The 19,932-nt window shown below is 37.0% G+C and overlaps 1 protein-coding gene across 2 annotated transcripts; it reads right to left on the reverse strand.

Moving 5' to 3' along the window:
* Positions 1-533: 533 nt before the first annotated feature.
* On the reverse strand, positions 534-19,146 carry LOC110094756. 2 transcript variants are annotated; one of them, XR_003701030.1, is made up of 7 exons: positions 17,260-19,146; positions 8,754-9,779; positions 8,186-8,411; positions 2,289-2,431; positions 1,380-1,734; positions 1,150-1,299; positions 534-725 (listed from the first exon to the last, which is right to left on the reverse strand). XR_003701030.1 is itself a non-coding variant. In XM_028695593.1 (6 exons), exons 1-5 carry the CDS (start codon positions 18,742-18,744, stop codon positions 1,423-1,425), a joined length of 3,192 nt encoding a protein of 1,063 aa, XP_028551426.1. In that variant the 5' UTR covers positions 18,745-19,146; the 3' UTR covers positions 768-1,299; positions 1,380-1,422. The 2 variants fall into 2 exon arrangements, 1 of the variants encoding a protein (XP_028551426.1); XM_028695593.1 differs by lacking the exon at positions 534-725 and having other exon boundaries at positions 768-1,299.
* Between the last annotated feature and the right edge of the window lie 786 nt (positions 19,147-19,932).

The following is a 19,932-nucleotide window of genomic DNA, read 5'->3' on the forward strand; positions in this document are numbered from 1 at the left end:
ACTTGTTTCAAGAAAACTATGCTTGGAAGAGAGGAATTTGGGCAAGGCAATCCCAAACGTTCAGGAGGAAAACCAAAAATCAATCTAAATGCAAACATTTCTTAAGATGAATTGAATAGCTTGCGTTAAAAACTAATAAGTAGATAATGTCACAAATAAAATAATCATAGCCAACAATGAAATAAAGAAGGAATACATAATGAAAAGAGAAAATGCACACAGAAAAACTTAAATATTAAGAGAGGAAGGATACGGCCTCTCTTGGAATCTATTTTCTCCAATATAATCTACAACCCATAAATAATAATAGTTTCGCAAGAGCTAAATGATATTTACATTTCTAGAATGCTAAGTCAAACAAATATAGATGTAAATGAAAGAAAGTAACAGCTTTAGCATGCTTTACTCGCCACTTTTGTAAAGCCTTTTTCATATCTTGATCTCCAAGCCTTATAAAACATATTGTGCCGAGGAATACAATAGCAAGCAAAAAAATGGACCAAAAAATGAATAAACTGCTCCAGATTCCAAGGCCTCATTTGTAGATGGGTGGCAGGCCATCATATGCACCAACACATAATTTACTCTCATCCAGATGAAAACCCTTAACCATTTTCGCTTTTGCTAAAAATGAAGAAACCTTACTGCAAGTGAGAACTCAAATGGTTGCCCACGCCCAGTGAAAAACAACATGAGCATCCTTGCCACTTCTCACCGAAAAACGTCTGCTCATACCATTATTGAGAGCCATATTACCCAGTTGGCGATAAGTACAAAACCAATACCATTCATAAATATCCTTACCATTTACTTTTAAGGGGATTTACATACATACCATAAAATTCTTATATATTTAAAAAACTAATACTTAAATATTTATATTTACTTATATAACACCCAATTCTCTAAATCACATTAACTTATTTAAAATAAAACATACACTTTCATACATATGCTTCGATTTAATTTAGACATTAAAGTAGTAAATAAGTAAATATAAACATTTAGATGTAAAATATATAAATACATATGAATTTCGTGGTGTGCATGTAAATCCGACCTACTTTTAAATGCCAAAGGCTCTAAAGTCTAATACCAATGCATAGCCTTAAAATGAAAAAAGTAGTACATCCCTTGCACAAAGCATACCTTACTAAAAGAGGCCTGACTTTTCCACAAAGCTTCACGATGCAGGGTTGGTTAAATCAGAAATCCAATTGATGCATTTGGCCAGTATTGTGAATGGAGTTTGAGTCTGCTAATATGAGGCGTACAGTGGTGGGATTGTTCAGCCCCCTCCTGCAATTTTACACATATACAGTATATATAGATGCATCTTAAAACAAAGAAATAAAATATAATAGTCAAAATTCAATTACCAAATTATGTTCCTGCAAATGTTGCCATGATGGTAAACAATAATTACAAAGAAGAACTTGGTAATGCACCCATGAGTAAAACCGGGCTGCTGTTTTTAGGTTTCCATATCTTGTCTGATTTGACTTTGGTGAGAATATTTGTGAAAAATCCTGTTGCTGAATTTGAAACGAGGGGCTGAATAGACCTCTCAAGAAATCCAACAGGTTCTGTGTGGGATCCCATCATACTTGGTTCTGAGGGGCCAAACCTTTTGCTTATATTAGCGTGATTACTACATGGGCATCCAAGAAGATCTACGTAGCATGCCTTGTGAAAGAGAGATCCACATGAAGTGCACTTCTCAGCTTCTGCTTCCTAGTTAAGAAAAATACAGCCAAACAACTGTAACAAAAACCATTACATCCGATAAAATTTTAGGTACAAATTTCTTCAGAAACTTTCAAAGTTTTAATGTTGTTTTGGCCAATATGGAAGTTCTACAGCTTGGTTTTAGCATTGATGCGAAGCACAAAAATAAGCCAATTTAGCAATCAGCAGAAAATAAAAACTTATTGTTTCCCCTGACATTGGCAGTAGTTAAACGCATGCATAACATATTAAAAAGTATATTTGAATGAGGTTTGCAGTGATGATGAAATGAAATTAAAAATATAAAAAAATTCCCACGTTAAAAAAAAAGAAAGTGTACTAAAGAGACATGTAAAGTCAGAGTGATAAAGGATGGGAGAATGAATTTTATATATCATTCATCATATTATCAATTACAAGTAGTGAAATAAATAAATAAAGTGGGAATTTCAAAGAAGAAGGATCATTCATATTTTAAAACTAGACATTTTTCTTAATGATTTCCCAACTTTAAAACAAATTCATTAGTAAATGCAAGATTGTTAGACAAGTATACTAACCTGAAAAGGAAATATCAAAGAAGAAGGATCATGACATGCTTGTCGGGCAGCACAAGGAACACCAGAATCATAGCAAACAAGGCATTGTTGTGTGATGTGCTCAAGGATAAGATTTGAAATGTTCTCCACCATTATAGGAAGCGCTGCCATTTGAGAGAATAAAAAGTAAGCAGAGCAATAAGAAAATTTAGCTTTTCTGCTTCAAGATCTCTATCTTAAAATGATTGAAATATTCATTCTACAGAAACCACAGCTTATGTTTCTCATCTTCTAGAGGCATCGGATTCAAAGGAAACAGTTCCCTATGGCAGGGAGTACATATTCCAACAAGCTAAAAACAAAACAAAGCCACTCACTTTTTCAAACGTAGTGCAAGTTATGTATAAACAATGATTCAGTACAGGCTTTCCAAACTAGCCATAAGCCAACTACTTAAAGTCAAACCAAATCAGGTCAAATATGAACCAGACCCATTTTCAAGCCTTTTAAGCTCATTTATGTTTATAGCCAAAATTATTTTATTTTTTAATATTTAATATATTTTATTATAGATAATCTTCTTTTTTATTAGAATAGATTTAAAAATTGTCTGGGATTAGATCGTATTTAAAAATTGTCTTATCCTTGTAACCTTAATGCTATAAATAGGGAAACATGATGAAGATTTAAATTATTGATTATTGGTTGAATGAATGAAATTAATTACAAACAATTATGAGCTTTTGAGATCTATGTTCTTCACGTGGATGGCTATAAATTAGGCGTGTGAAATTCTCGTCTCTCCTCTTCATCAAATTTCAGTATCAAAGTTTTTGTATTATGTCCCGCAAATCTTAAATCTCCAATTGGAGTAGGTGATTGTGCCTAATTATTGTACTGAACTTATCGAAAATCTAAGTTTGTTGACCTCCACATCAGACAAAAAAGAAAACAAAAAAAAAAGGCTTAAAATTATTACCCGTTATGCCCATACGCAAATACTGCTGAAATCCTCTCATAGTGCGCCACATCTACAATACTCATTATTGTGCAAAACGACGCAGTTCGCAGATATCCCGCACTAACCTAGATCGCAGCCTCCCGTCATTGATAAAATGAAGATGAAGCGAGGACTTTCGTTCTACTTCACCTCTTTACACATGCTAAACTCCAACTGCCGAAACAATTCCAGCAAGCATCTCATTCTCCTCTTCGATCCCAAATAGCAGCACCTCCACTGCCTTTGATCTTCTTCATCCTACCGCAGCTACATAAGTCCATTTCTCACTACAGACAGAGACCCTCCGACCTTGATTAGATCCAACGACCCCAAATCCCGCAAGCTCTTCTTCCCCATTCAAACTCTCTGCCTTAGCCGCATCTTCCACCTACTCAGAAACCTTTCCAATCCATCTTCTTCCCACTCGACCCCAAGGTCGCCGGCTGCATGACCTTCACGCAAACCGAAGCCATCGCCCTCCTCTTCCAACTTCGCGACCAAATCATGCCCTAGACCCGCCGACGCCGAACTCCCTCACAGACGAATCCCTCAACCAACCCTCCTCTCCCGTTTGCATATCGCGACCAAGAAAAAAAAAGGAAAGAGAAGATAAATAAAATTTTTATTATTAAAATTATTTTTGTGCATTCTAACTACCATCACACTGCCGGCATGCAAAGGTATAATTCTCTAACTTAAACCCGACCTTGGCGTTTGTGTCAAACCGTAAAACCCCCTATACGCGCTCTCGTAGCACAGTAGGAGAAAGCCCGGTGCGACGCATACGGCGAGGCGGGTAAGCCTTGTACACACTCTCATAGAGTGGCGAGAACATCTTTAAGTACCTGCACACGCTCTTGAAGCATGGTGGGGAAAACGAAATGCGTCTTCCAACAGGTACTGTGAATCCCCATACACGCTCTTGTTGAGTCGTGGGATGGCCAAGTTTCCCATAGTTTATTTTAAACGGGGGAGACGTTGGGAGGCTGTCGAAAATTTGTCTAAAAATGATAAGGACTTGAACAAACACGGGACTTTATTTGGACACCAAAGAATCTATTTTGAACTCAAGTGGACACTGAACAATTGACATTAAAAATTTGACTTAATCCTGAACTCGAATACTGAATTTAAATAAAGTGCAAAATGACAGAATTCAAATGACCAATAAAGAATTGAGTTTTGAATCATTAAATGTTTAATCAAACATAAAAATGCATATGCTAATTAAAATTTCAAATTAGTTGATTGAACATTAATAAGCATAAGAAGCTTGAACTTGGAACTTGAATGATAAGGAATAAGATTTGTGGGCTGAACTGTTACATGTTGGACCTCACATGCTATATGCAAATGTAAAATGAGATTAAGATTTCCAAATGCATGCAATGATTCATCCATGAGTAGTGCAGTGATACGCTCATGAACAAAATTTGGAGATCTAACAACATCTCTACAATGGGCATGGTGAATATAGAAGCCTACAATGATTGTTCATACCACCATGATAATATCGTGGCAAGCATACATTCCTATTCCCTACAAGCATAAAGGAAGTGATCATTGTAGTATTCTAGGGCCAACACTGAGCAACGCACAAGTGACTATAGAAGTCTTCTATGAACATAAAGACCAAGGTGCAATGAATAACACTCCATGCAATCATGTAAAAAGATGCAGTAATCCTTACTACATTTACTTGCAAACACCTTAAAGGAGAAAGGTCCTACGATATCTAAGTTGGGTCCATATAGCATAAAGGGATTGTCGAGGAACATAGTTTAGCTATCAGTCAACATCAAGATTCAAATGAGCACATTGACTTGTATGCAATTGGCAACGGGTGATATGATGATAATGTGGTGAATCTCTTGATCGTACAGGAGTTTGTGCGAGAGTTCAATGACACTACAAGAGACTCATACCACAATCAACATGTCAATTGCAACCAAAAGGATTTGACTCAGTGGATATAACAATGTGATACATCTAGATGTATTCAAGTGAATGTCAGCACATAATGCATTGTGCCCACTAGAATTAATGATCAATACTCAACAAATGTACTGTTAAAGATTAATGAAAAGTTTGGTAGCCTAAACTCACAACTACAAACAGACAAATACGCACGCTATTCCAATCATCTCGAGGGCTACAACTATTTTAGGAATGAATATCTCGCATGATTCTCCCGAACGACCGGAAGTGCCTTCAATTGTCGCAGTTGTTAGTTTGAGGTAGTGGTCACTGACTTCGATGTACAGGGCATCGATAAGGACACAGTCATCCAAGGTTGAAATGACTGGCTTTTTAGTTAAGCCGCCACCAAAAAAGGATGATGATGACATAATTAAGGGGTTGCTTGTTGATTTATGTACGAGCTCTGGGAGGAGAAAGCCAAACCAAATTGTCATTTTCAGGGATGGAGTGAGTGAGTCTCAGTTCAACCAAGTTCTGAACATTGAGTTGGATAAGACTATTGAGGCATGCAAGTCTCTTGATGAACAAGAGGTCCCCTAAGCTTATGATGATGATCGTGCAGAACTCGCAAGTAAAGGTGAAAAATATACATTGTACACAAGCTCCTACGGGCCATTATAGAAGGCCAGTTGCACATCTAACATATCGCCTACAGGGAAATCCAAAAAGGGCTACGACAAACATAAGTTTCTACGAGCTGCCGTAAAAGACCCGTCAAATGTCCCAAAATGCCCCAACACGTGCAGTACAGTATGTAAAAAAATAGTAAAAAATGAGAAATTATAATAAAAATAATAAAGAATCACTTAAAATAAGAAAGTAATATATAATATTCAAACATTTTCAACAAATTTACACTTAAAATCCTTAATCTTAATATTTTTTAAATAAATGTTATATTAATATTTTTTAAATGTACTGACATACAAGAGTCGAGTAGGCTGACTCAAACTTGGGTTATTAGCACATCGAGCTTAGCTCACCAGATGGCTTGACTCACTTACACCCCTAAGCCCTAAAGCCCTATACTCGCGACTCCCTCTTCCAAACTCTTCCGCATGCGTGCTAACTCTTCCTTGAGGGTGCGGGTGCGGGTGCTGATTTAGCATTAGAGTTAAGTATTTTACTTTAGTAGATATATTAATTTATATATTAAAGGACATATTTAATAAATTTAAAGACAAATTATAATTTTAAAATTAAAATGCTTAAAACAAATTTGTGAGCACTATCTTTCATGGTGCAAATAGCACACACTATTTTGAATTAGTGCACTGCTTCAAGCAAATAGAGTCGAAGGTGTGCCATGCGGTGCCATATGTTATGACGCGCATTATTTTGCATCAATGACATATATGGTCACACTTTATAAATATAATGCACATCATACGTATAATAAGAGAAAGAAAATAAAAAACTTTGGTGTTATAATACATTCACCAGAGGCTATTTGATGTTTACCCAAGGCTCTATCAAGAAGAGACTAAAGTACTTGCCTTTGTGACATGCATTATCAAGAAAAGGTGCAGTAAACTTAGGTGGTATCTTACCTTTATAAAGTGCTTGAGGCCCTAAGTCTCTAGTACCTAACTAAATAGGTAACCCAAGCCTTCCAAACCTTTGAGGAGTCTTACCTTTGAAGATGCAGCATATATCTTATTTGACAAGCATCAAATGACAACCTTTTTATGATAGTCTTGTGACCATCATAAACATAGATTTGAATCCAAAATTATATTTCTAACAAAAAATTCGATTATATTATTTTACAACCAAATTATTCAAATATTACTTATTATTATAGAATACAAATGATTTATTAAATATTTGATATAATATATTTAGTTAAATTTAAATATAAACACCAATTTAATCTAAATTATTTCCAACCAACCATGCTTTCATACTACGGCCACATGTACCCTAAAGTTTGTTAGCATGTATTCCTCTATAGAAAAAAGACCCAAATATACCTTTTCTAAAAGCACACAAAAAAAATTTCATTTAGAAAAAAAAACAAAAAAACAGTAGAACCAAACCACACCAAAACCTAGGAGGAACCAAATTGCATTTTTTTCTTGTGGTCATTTACATTATTAAATGCCAACATTTTGAACGCAAGCCTCAATGTATTCTATAAAAGGAACCCAACCCAAAAACACCTTTTTTTTTTTAATAATTGCTAAAGTACATATTACCATGAAAAAGCAAAAAAAAAAAAAAAAAAACGATGAAAAAGCAAATACCAAAGGATGGAAACTTATCAAGGCTCAAAATATAAGGACCAAAATCAAAAAATCCCTTGACTAAATAAAGCTGATCAAGTGGACTATTTGAAATCTACTATTACTCAAGTGGCCAAAAGATGCTAGAAAGTTTTTCTTGCTTATTACTTATGTTCATGTACCTTCAGTTTTAATTTTTCTGTTTCTTTTTCACCTTTTTGTTTCTTTAGAACTTAATTTGTTGATTTTATGGAGAAGGGTTCATCTTAGCTTTTCATTCAGGGAAAAAAAGAAGTAGTAAAAACTATGTAGAGCGGCATGGCATGTTTAAGTAGAGGCATATTGGTTCTCTGACACGGTACAAAGAGGCATTTTCGTGTTTTAACTGTTATGAGCTTTGTTTTCATGCTATAAAGCACTGAAAACAATCGCATTTGTACATTAGGGCTACAGCCCTGCAAGAAGGAACACTGCTTATTTTTTACAGGACAATGACACATTTGGAAATGAAGTTATCTTGAATATTGTACATGTGTGGGTGGACCTTATAATGTAGATACAGTTCCCATGCATCAATAGATTGATATTCCTCTTTTTCCTCAGCGCTAGAGCTTGTTACAATTTTGTTAGGGCATTGATTTATGAGTTTTGAACACAGCTTAATAAAAATGATCGTAAGAGCACAGGTACAAATATCATAAAACTAAAAGTACCTGCAAATGGCCCCTTTGATAGATCTACAAGGTCTCGAAGGGCAAAGAAGTCATTGCTTTCAAGCAGATACCTACGAAATCCAAGGCTTTTTTGAATAGAACTCCTGAATGGACAGTTGACATACGGAAGCATAGCACCTATTTTCTTTCTGAAACCCATGACGTGAAGCAAAGCTGGGACTTTGGAAAATAGAAAGGGATTGACAGCACTCACACAGAGCATAGGCTGAAAAGGAAACATAACATAACAAGCTTTCAGAAGTTTATTCTGAGCCATATTCTACCTCAGGGAAATGCTTAGATGTTTCCACGACATTAAAATAAAATTATGATATTAAACACCTAATAATCAGTGAAACTAATGAATACATAAAATTAGTTTTGGAATGAGTGCATATAAGCCAAACAATGATTTTAGCTGTTAAAATGATCTTAATTAAACTATAGTACGATAAAAAGTTTTAAAGAAGTAACAATAGGCTATATGATATAAAGCATGCAATATAATGAAGAAGAAGTACAAAATATCAATTTTTTTAGTCATTAAAAATGTTAAAAATCATAGTACCTGATCATAGATGGATTCGAGATATGCTTTAGCCAACTGAGATACTGGATATGAGGTAAAATCCCAGTGATGCAATACTCTTGCTAGCAAAACACTGGTGTCATTTGTATGGCATGAAGCACAAAATAGCTGCCCAGTATATCCACAAAACCGGGGCCTGTTCCATCCAAATGTCTGTACAAGTTCTCGAAAGAGGGTCTTCCCGGCATCAAGGTGTCTGTGACAACCTGCACATGTATAGTGTTGTATTTCCAGCAATTGCCTCATAGACTTGTGAGGCTTTATCTCAACTACAAGCGATATGGTCTTCCCCAACAGTGCAGTATCTTCTGGACGTGCCTCACCACGATCTGAATTTTCAACTTCAGCAAACTTCTGCAGATATTGAGGAACAAGAGATTGTAGCAGGCCAGATTTGAACATTGCTTTTCCTGGAGTCAAAAACATGATCAATGGGCTAGGAATTCCAAAAGGAAATCTAGTGTTTAATATGGAACGCAGACAATCTTCAATAAGTATGCTTCTCTCCAAGACAACATTTGGAGAAGCATTACCAAAGATTTTTCTCGACTCCTGATCAACACTGGCCCATGCGGAAGGAAGATTCAGACCATGACCAGTAAAAAGAGTCTTCAATTGTCGATAAAGAGCAAAGAAATCACGGTAGCGACGTTCAACCATCCATTCATCTGTAGCACTCAAAACTTTAATTTGATATACTGTATACTCCCGCACACCAACCAACCTCTCCCCAAAAGAAACATCTCCTTTCTTTTGTTTTGCCCCAACTACCTCCACTCGATCAATTTTTGAAGTGACTTGAACAGGTGGATGAATGTCATCCGTGGCAGAAGTGGAAGCAATTGAACTGTCATCCCCAAAATGACTCAGCTGCTGGCTCATATAACCTTGACTAGTTTGCAGGTACATGGATCCATGACAATTCCCGGAGTCAAGTAAAATTTCCTCCATTTCAAGAACCATTTCATCATAAGAATCATTTGTAACAAGTTTCTTGGCCTGTGCCTTCTCATCACAAACATTATGAATTTATAAATACACGTTATAATAACATCATAAAGTTAAGCATTCTTTTTACATGGTGATGGAATGCTTGAATACTGAAAGGAAATCATGAGCAAAATGGAAGATAAAAAGAAAAGCAATGATTACAAAAAAATTCTTAGTGTTACATAGCAAAAGGTAATTTTCACTCCTGCAAGGCTGCCCGATATTACAGAATCAAACCTGAAAAGCATATATATTTTAAAAAAAATATATAACCTCATGAACTGTCATTTTCTTTTTACTTATCTAAATGAATAATTTTAGGCAAGGATTTTCATCTTTCTAGTGTTAGGAGTTACCTAGGTGTTTTCCTAACTCTCTATCCCATTTTACCCTTTTTACTATTACAGTCAAATATATTTATAGGACCAACCCAAAAGTGATACACGTTTTTCTTAGAGTGGCGGGGACACTTCTAAGTACTTGCGCATGTCTCAATGCCGGCAGGAAAACAACTGTGTTTCAAATAGGTACCCCTGAAGACCTATATACGCCTTTCTTGGCATAGTGGGATTAACGACCATGGCAGCGGTGTTGCCCGACACCTGTCTTACACGTCTTTCTTGTCGTGGTGGGAAGGTCCAGACTCGTGAAATTTCCCCTAAACGCCAAGAGGCTGTCGGAATTCAGAATGATGACACATAGAATTTGAACTGAACATCAAGGGACTTGAACTGAATTTGAACAAATTACAGGAAACTTCACTTGAACCAAAATGTGGGGACCAAACCTAAAATTGCAGGGAACAGAACTTGTGAATTTAACAGCAGAGAACTTGATCTAATATTCAACATAAAAATGCAAACTAAAATGTCTAAAGTGAAATGCAAGAAAATAAGTCTCAAAGAGAGATGATAACGATTAGCATTTAATATAAGCAGGGGGGCTGAATAATAACAGAGAATTCATCATGAGCATAATAGCTTACAAGTGAAAGACCAAAACAAATTTAAAATGAATAAAGCGGTTTACCTATTGGTGAAGATGATGGATTGCAGGTAATTGTTACTTACCTACAAACAAAGATCAGATGATCTTTGATGAACAAGATAATTCATGCATGGATAAGAATACGTTGCTTATAATAACTGCATCAAGCAACCAACAAAATTGAGGGATTTGTGGCGAACAAGGGTTTCATTGCGCACAATCAATACCATTCAACTCCAAGCACTACTTTCTTGCAAACAAAAATCAAATAGCAGATGAAAATGAATTTAGCAACTCGCTAGCCAACGTGCATGAGGAAATTGGTGGTGACTGCAACTCACCCAATAGTCAACGCTAGTTTGTAGATGATCATACTTGTTTGCTCGCAAATAATAACACCGTTTGCAAACATACACAAGCATCATGCAATGAATACTACGACACTCCTAAAGTTGACAACAGTTCGGCGTCAAGAAAATATATCGATCCCCTGCAAACAATAATGCTCCTTACGAATAGTGACAAGTAGCGATGACAGATGTGCTGCAAGCATTGTAGAGCCCCTATGAACACTGAAGGCTAATACACAATTGATGTAGCAATTTTCCAATCAGTGTGCGTAGGGAGAATCAACCATGAAAGTAGCAACTTGCTAACTAATATGTATGAATAAATTAGTGGTGAATGCAGTTCACCCAACATAATATATCAACACATAAATGAGCACATTCACTCACCTGCAACAACAAAATCTCTTAAAAACATACACAGTACATCATACGATGAATACAAATACTTGCTGGCAATGATAGAAGACTTGTCGTATGCACAGTAATATGCCAACGAGTGGTAATCAACAACGAATGGTGGATGTTACGACAACCTTACAGTCAATCACCATTCAATGTTAGGCAAAACACATTGATCCCCTACAAGCTGAGCTCGTGATTTCTGAATATCCATTGATGACTCACAAACATATTCAACAAAGCTCGCGATGCACGACATAGTGTATGTAGAAAGTAGTAAGTGATCCATAGAATATTTGCAAGCAATAGCAGATAACCCATCATGCATACAACAGTCAACCTACGGGCAACACTAGAAGACCTGCATAAAGTAAAAAATGATATGCAGCACAACACTACAATTCACCTGTAAGAAAAAGTAGAAAATTCGTAGTAAAAATTACTGGCCGCTGGTAAACTGAGGTAGTAAATTTGCAACGTCAGGCTATCACATCAGATGAATCGGCTCGCATGCAAACAATAGGTTAAAGACTCACGATACGATGTGCAGCTCGCCTGCAGGATGAAGTACACTCCCACGGGTTGAATACCGAAAAGATAATAATATGAAGACGAGGAAGTGAACTAAATTGCATTGCAGATGCGCGACAAATAAGGCCCAACACGCTGCTAAATAACGTCATCGGATTTGCAACATGCATATAAGTGGACAGAAGGCATTTTTAAACTCCTAAATGAAACCCCACGCACTGTTCAATGACAACCATTTCCATAGCTGATTATTGAAAAGAACCCCCTATGCATTGAAATACACATCAATATAGTTATATCATGCATATACACATTGTAAAATATAAGACACGTCATCATGCAAATTGCATATAAGAATATATACTCACATGGGCCCCGGCAAGTATGTTACAGGTATACACGTGAGATATGAGGATGTTGCGCGGGTCAAGAAATGAACTTAAGTTCGAACCTGATCCTTATACATGAATGCATAGGATTTGACATGGTTCTAACCATCAAATAAATATACGATTATGGTGTTGACTGGGATATTTGTTTTATATATTCATATTAGGACTTCAAGGTCTATAACAAGAAAAATGCATTGATAAAGATCTAAAACCTACAATGAGTCCGATCTTCTATTGACAAGTTGACAGAGTCGACAAGATTTAACTAATAAAATAAAATTGTTCACATGCCATGATGATGGTCATGTGATAGAAAATCCAACCGAATGGAACTACAAATATCCAAAAATATCTCACAAATCCTCATGAAAACTCAAACTCAAAATCATCAAAATCTAAACATTTAAAATTGAAATAAAAAATATCAAAATACTTAAAGCAAAATGATGAGGACATCCATAGAAGATTTCAGCACACGTACCATCGGAGGGGTTGTCGAGCGACGGCCATGATTCAGAGTCTTTATTTTTGATGTTTTATTTTATTCATGCAATTTTTATTTCATGTTTTTCCATTTGTACCCCTATGAGGGAGTTAGTGTTTATTGTAGCCCAAGGGCAATGTTGTCTTTTGACTTTTATTTTCGGTTAGCTTATATATAGGCTTTATCATTATATTTGCTTATTAGTTTTTGGATGAATGAAAAAGTTACATTTCATGTTCTCTTTGTGAGTGCAAACCTCCTCGATCTCTTAGTGAGTTCGTAGGAGAAACTAGATCTCTTTGTGAGTTCTAGGTTTTTTTTCCTTATATTTTCTTTTCTTTCTCTTGTTTAAGTCGTCGTTGCGGAGATTCGGATTGAAGACACTTGTGGGGGATTGGAATCTTATTCTTTGGATCCCTAGAAATTCTCCCTACAACCTTCTTCCCCTTGCTCCCTGCCGCCGTCCCTCCTGGACAGCCCAGGCCGTCGGCCTGCAGCCCCACAACCGGCCAGCAGCCACCGGCCAGCCCGCCGGCTCCTCCCTTGCCGCCGCCTCCTTCCCCTAGTTTCATCCTTGTGGATTTTGAATTTTCCCCCTCTTAATTACTTTCCTAATCAAGCCCTAGCAAATTTGGAAAGTTGATTAATAGGAGTTACACTTGATTTGAAATTCAAATTTCAATTCCCTCCTATTTTCATATGAGTTTGGGAGTTACTTAATATAATTAATTCTGAAATTAAAATCAGAATTTTGATTATATTAATTTACTTCTATGTGGTCCCCACCTATTCAAATCCTCAAGCCACCTCACCACCTTACATGGCCGGTCCCTCTCTCTTCTTTCTTCCCTATTAAACCTCTTTAATTACTCCTAATTTCTTTCCCTCTCACATTAATTTCAATTTTGAAATTCAAAACTGAAATTAAAACCTCCTAAACTTGGAAATCTGAATTAAAATTCAGATTTGTGATTATTTCCCAAAGGCCACACCCGCCCCCTCTCTCCTCTCAAAACCGTGACCCCCTCCCCTCTCTCCCTAGCTCACGGCTAGCTCTCTCACCTCCTTGCTTTGTCTCCCCTACTCAATCCCAACATGCATGGCGGACCCGTAGCTTGAAGGAGGACTTGTGTTTGACGTCTACGGGAATATTCACGTACTTCGATCCCCATTCTTTGACGCGGGGTTTGACCACGACGACGATACAGTGGGAGATTACTTGGAGCGAATCCTCTCCACTCTTGTGCACGTCATAGACGGACAATTTGCGGACTACGAGTGGATCATCGAAGGTCGTCATTCTTTGCCACCTCCACCTCCTACGCCTCCCTCTCCACCTCTACGGATCGTCGGTGCCGTCTACCTCGGAGTGATCTCATTTATTGTGTGGTTCTTCTTCCTCCAATAACCCTAGACATAGAAGAGTGATCTTAAGCCTCAAGGTGAGACAATCGCTTTGTTAACCACCAGATTCTAGTTGGCTAATCATTTTCATTACTTTTAATTGAGGTTGTTATTTTATAGATCTTGCAAAGTTAGTTGTAACGACTTGCCTAGACTCGGTTAACTTCCAAGATCTTTATTGAATTGTCAAATTTGAGACGCATTAAATCGTATTATCATAACTCTAACAAAACTTTATTAATTTCTTGGAAACAATTCCTGGTTTCACATCACAAATACACATCTTCCCTCCGCAATTATTTGCCGAGATGGACAAATTTGAAAATTACTTCAACTCACAAAGAGCCAATGTCTAGTCGAAAATATTACTATGATTCTTTCTCAATCAATCTCTTTCCAGTAAGGACGTTGCACGTGTCCTCTAACCGATTGTTCGCCGCCAAATAGACCACATGTAAATAGTTATGACTAGGACCCTTTGAACCATATGATTTTGTCGCCAAATTGCACAACTAAATTGTGGTCATGGTCAAAGCTCGCATGTTCCCCGATAACTTCAAATCCTTTAGATATGAATCAATAGTATATAATCGATAGGGCATTAAGCCCTATGTTAGCTAAGGTGGATTCAAATTTGTCCCCTTAGACAAACATACACCCCAAGTTTACAAGGTACTATTAGACGAAGCAAGCCACGACTACCGACAAGGATCCTTTGGTTAGGTTGGATCAACTACCTCCCTGCTCAAGTAGACTAGGGACTATGATGGTCCGGGACGATAGAACCATGGGGTCTTGATCGGGCTCATCATCATTCCCCCCACCATCCGTTTTAAGTATAAGATGGTGAATTTTTTAATTTTAAATATTAAATATTCAAATATCAAATCATAATGCTACTATATGCCAAATACTTCGTATTTGTTTGACGACTAGCCTTAATCAAAAGTTCTCTCTCGTTATCGAAAGGGGTAATCAACTATAGGGGCTTGCGCCTATAGGAAACCTGAACTCATATTATAAAGTACTCGCAAAATGAGAGCGAAATCTTTGGGTAGTGTCTTATTTAAAACCCAATATGCCTTCTAAAATTTTGCCTCGAAACCTACTCGTTAAAACTCTCCTCGATGACCTTGAAACAAAAGAAAGAGGGGGGGGGGGTCTACGGAGAGGCCAGGGCGCGAATTTTTGGAGCCCGCAAAATCCCAAAAAATTTTTTTAAAAAAAATCTATATTTATTAATAATTTTCTTGCATTGCATAATCCCTGGACCCCACATTGTTGGAATTTCGTGCACTAAGCATGCCCTTTTAGTTTTGATTATTCTTGAAATAGATGTGCATTGATTGTTGAATTGAAAACTGTACAACATTGTAGTTCACGTTGACAACTTAACTGATTATGGTTGTCCATGGATGCATACATGTTTGAACCATCCTTACAAGTAGATACATTTTGGAATTAGCAGGCTTGAAATAGCTTAATTAAAATGAATGTCTGAAAGCACGGAACATGTAAGCATCAAGTGATTAAATAATGCACAAAGTACAAGGCAAAGGCCTAGTCTTTTCTTGCATTAAGGGGCCCAGCCAGGGGAATTTTTATTGCCTCAGGTTACCTGACGTAGAGATACATCAGGTAGCCTATAATATATCGCCACGTGCTCTTACTCTTTACCGTGCGGCCCGACGACCCAACCCGGAACGAATCCGGGATTACTATGTTCGCGTATTGCTCGGAGGATTTGAACGGAGCACTAAAGAGGCGGGATGAGAAGATGGACGGGTGCTGGAAGACGAAGCAAAGCATTTCAGTGGTTTACGTGAAGCTTGGTTGATGGGAGGGAGAAGAGACGGACAGAGCTTGGAGGAAGAAGGGTTGAGGGGGGCTGCCATTTCTTCCTTTTCCGAGCAAGTACCGAGCAAATAGAGAGCAAATACCGAGTAGTACCTAGCAATACCGAGCAAATACCGCGCATATTCGTTTCGGGTTGGGTCGTCAGGCAGCACGGTAAAGAGAAAGAGCACGTGGCGATATATTATAGGCTACCTGATGTATCTTTACGTTAGGTAACCTGAGGCAATAAAAATTCCAGCCAGGGAAGATAAAACTGCTGCATTCCTTATGATATTCACCATTCAATGCCGATGAATTGGTGCTATAGATATTTTTGAATTTAACATATCTATCCAAAAGGTAAATCAAAGGGAACTTAAGACAAAAGAAATACAACAATGAACAAAAAACAGAATTCCATATAAGTGGCTTCACTTAAATCTATTATATAATCAGCTTAATATTTCTTAGTGACTCATGAAGAGAGGTAAGCAGAGGAATAAGGATTTATAGATGCAAAGTTAGAATAAAATTGTCAACAAATTTTGAATAAACACTTAGAATTAAGTAAGTTATTTTACTTAAAGCCTATTCTATCTCTTCTAAACACTTGCTAGTAACACTTGAAAGACAAGAAAGCCAAAGAAAGAAAGATTTATAGGCTAAATGGTAGTTTCCAACATTTTGATGATCAAAACCCAGACAAAAATCTCAGTTTTAATGAGCAAACAAGCCTCTGGAAAAAGGTTAAAAATCATTTTTATGGTGGCCAATATCAGCTCAACTAACCTATCTTCAATGTTCTATTCACCAATTAAAGTTAAATCGTGAGAATTATGCACAATGACATACGGAAAATAATGGCCAATAAAATCAACAGGAAGTATAAAATCAGCAGTAGCACAAAGTATGTTGTTGCATAAAGGCAAGTATAAAAACGATTGAGCATAGAAGCACAGAAGACACCATAAAACCGGGGAAATAAAGCATACCATATTAATGAATAATATGCGGAGATTCAAGAACTAGAAGGCACCACCAGCCACCAATAAAAAGTATATAAACTGATTGAATGATTTTAAATTATCAAGAAGGCTGGCAGTTTTACTGACCTCACTCTCTTTGTTTGCTTCAGCTAAACGAGGATAGCTTGGATCATTCCCCTGAACCTTTTGTATGATGGAACCATCACCAATATTGCTCATAGCCAGTGCGCTACTATTATTACCAAGTTCAGCTCTATTAATTTCTCCTCCTGCACCATTAAATCCGTAATGATACTGCATTAGCATATCATCTGATTCACCTATAAAATTTTTTTCAGAAGCTTCATGTACGCCTTGGACACCATTGTCCCCGCCAAGTGATAAATGAATTTTCCTTGCAGCGGTATCACATGGAGTATTTAAATAGCATTTCACTTCATTGCCTTCAGATAGAGTATTTTGCAAACCAAGAGCAATAGCAAATTCTGAATTTTTTGTAGCTGGATCAACAGCATCCGCTTCATGTCTGTTTAGTGTACTATATCTACCACCACTAACCCCGGTCTGTATATCGATAGCTTGTGCCTCATGATTGATTGCTGATACAAAATCACCATCTTCCACATCCTTAACACTTAGATTCTCAACTTCAAAACTAGCTACGGCTCTATCTTCCACCTTTTCCTCAAATTCTCTTGCAATATGCTTATCTTGATGCTGAGAAGATTGTTCCAGGAGCAATGAGAGTGAAGCCAGACCTCCTCCTTCTGTGTCTTGCACAAACTCGTCCCAATCATTGGAACCAAAAGCCACGGAAGAACTTATAAAAAGTGGATTCTCATCCTCGTGCTTAGTTTTCTCAACAAGTTTAAAGCTCCTTTCACAAAATTGAATACTACCTTCATTATCAGTTCCATAATCTAGCATTGAATCATCAATTTCTGAAAGCTTTGATATACAAAATGCATCTTCATTTGCTTCAGGATTTATTACAGTCCCAACTTCAAGATTCAAATGAGCTTCATTTTGTATGTTCCATAAATTTTCATTCAAACCACACTCGTCTTCTTGTTTCTCTGAATACCCATCACCATCAGTTCCCTCAGACGAACAATTAACCGAAGAAAATGCAGATGGCTCTTTGCCCTTGGCAAAGCATGGTAACCGTAAATTTTCAGTATTATCTTCTCCACATGTGCCATAGCATAATGAGGAGCTCTCTGTGGATCCGTGAAGCAATCTAGAGTTTTTACTCATTCTGGCCAAGGCATTCTCATAACAACCATTAGCCCTAGGAGTATCAGCACCTCCATCTGACAAACATTCGCATCCATTCCAACGACTTCTCAGGAACTTCCTTTTCGAGTTGCAACCCTCCGAAAGAAATTCCTCTCCAATCCCACTGTAATTCCCGATCGAACTGCAGATGCTCGCACTCCCCAACACAGAATTCGCGCTACAGTACCGCTCAAACTCCGATCCGTCACAAGAGGAAAAATTGGACGAAGCCAGCGAAGAATCACCAAAATCAGCGTCGGAGCAGCGATCCGGCCGGGGAGAAAATTCATCGGAAGGATTTGGAGAGGCGCCCCACTCGGATACTCCCTCCATTAATCATCAAGAAAAAGAGCATAATAGTAAGATGAGGTTTTTTTGAAGAATTCAATCACCCAACGGATCACCCCGTCTGGCAATTAGAGTGTTTGCGGATCAGGAGAGGGTTTTGCGCAATTACTACGATTCCTGCGGAGGATGATGGAAGCCGACATAAATTTGATTTTCCGAATGCGATCAGGGCTACTTACTCGGATCGAAGCAATCCTTTGATGGCATGAGACGACTTTAGTCGATTCTGCAGAGATATCAAATCTAGGAGCCGGATTCGGAGATCGCACACTGGTTGCGTTTGCCTCTCTCTCTCTCTCTCTCTCTCTCTCTCTCTCGATCGATCGATATACGATTGCTCGTTTGGACCTGGCCAATGTGGTGTCATTTTCGTGTCATGGGTCAAGTTAGAGAATCGCAATTGAATTACATACTTTGCTGTTAAAGTTTTATAAAAATAAAATCCTGGCCATTTACGAAATCCACCTTCAAATTTTTTAAATTAAATCTTTACATTTTGTTAACTTATGAAAACATGAATAATTAAATGCTAATTTATTGAAAATAATAATATTAAGTAGATCTTTATTTCTTCACCTTTTCTTCTTGTGTGAGTCAAATTGAATCTCTCATATTGGAGCAATAGAAAAAATTAAGGGTTCGTTTAGGACAGCTTTTTATTGCTTTCTAAAACAGAGTTTTAGTACAAAAATAGCAATGAAAAAGCCGTCCCAAACGAAGCCTAAGTTATTGTAGGGATCCATACATGCTTCAAATAATAACTCTAAATATGATCACTTAGTTTATATGTAAGCTTGATATTTTATAGGACATATTACTATCTCAATATTTTATTAGGAGTGTGCTAGCTTTGATATTTAGGTTTTATTTGGAACTTTTTTTTTTCTAAAGCAGATTCTAGTTAAAAAAATTTTAAAATAAAAAATTTTGTACTAAAAATCTATTTTAAAAAGCGGTAAGAAAGCTGTTCAAAACGAAGCCTTAATTAAACTTGATTTGAATGCAACCCTAACCATATAACAAGTTTGGGTTCTTGGCACCCACAATATATTTCCTTAAATAAATATTTTCAATTCTTCCATTTGATTCAATTGCATGGTGGTGACAAAATAATAATTTTCCATTTGGGCATATCTTTTCATTTCACATCAACATTATTTTTGTCACTATCCT

The sequence above is a fragment of the Dendrobium catenatum genome, unplaced genomic scaffold (assembly GCF_001605985.2).
Source record: "Dendrobium catenatum unplaced genomic scaffold, ASM160598v2 fragScaff_scaffold_659, whole genome shotgun sequence".
NCBI classification, from domain to species: domain Eukaryota; kingdom Viridiplantae; phylum Streptophyta; class Magnoliopsida; order Asparagales; family Orchidaceae; genus Dendrobium; species Dendrobium catenatum.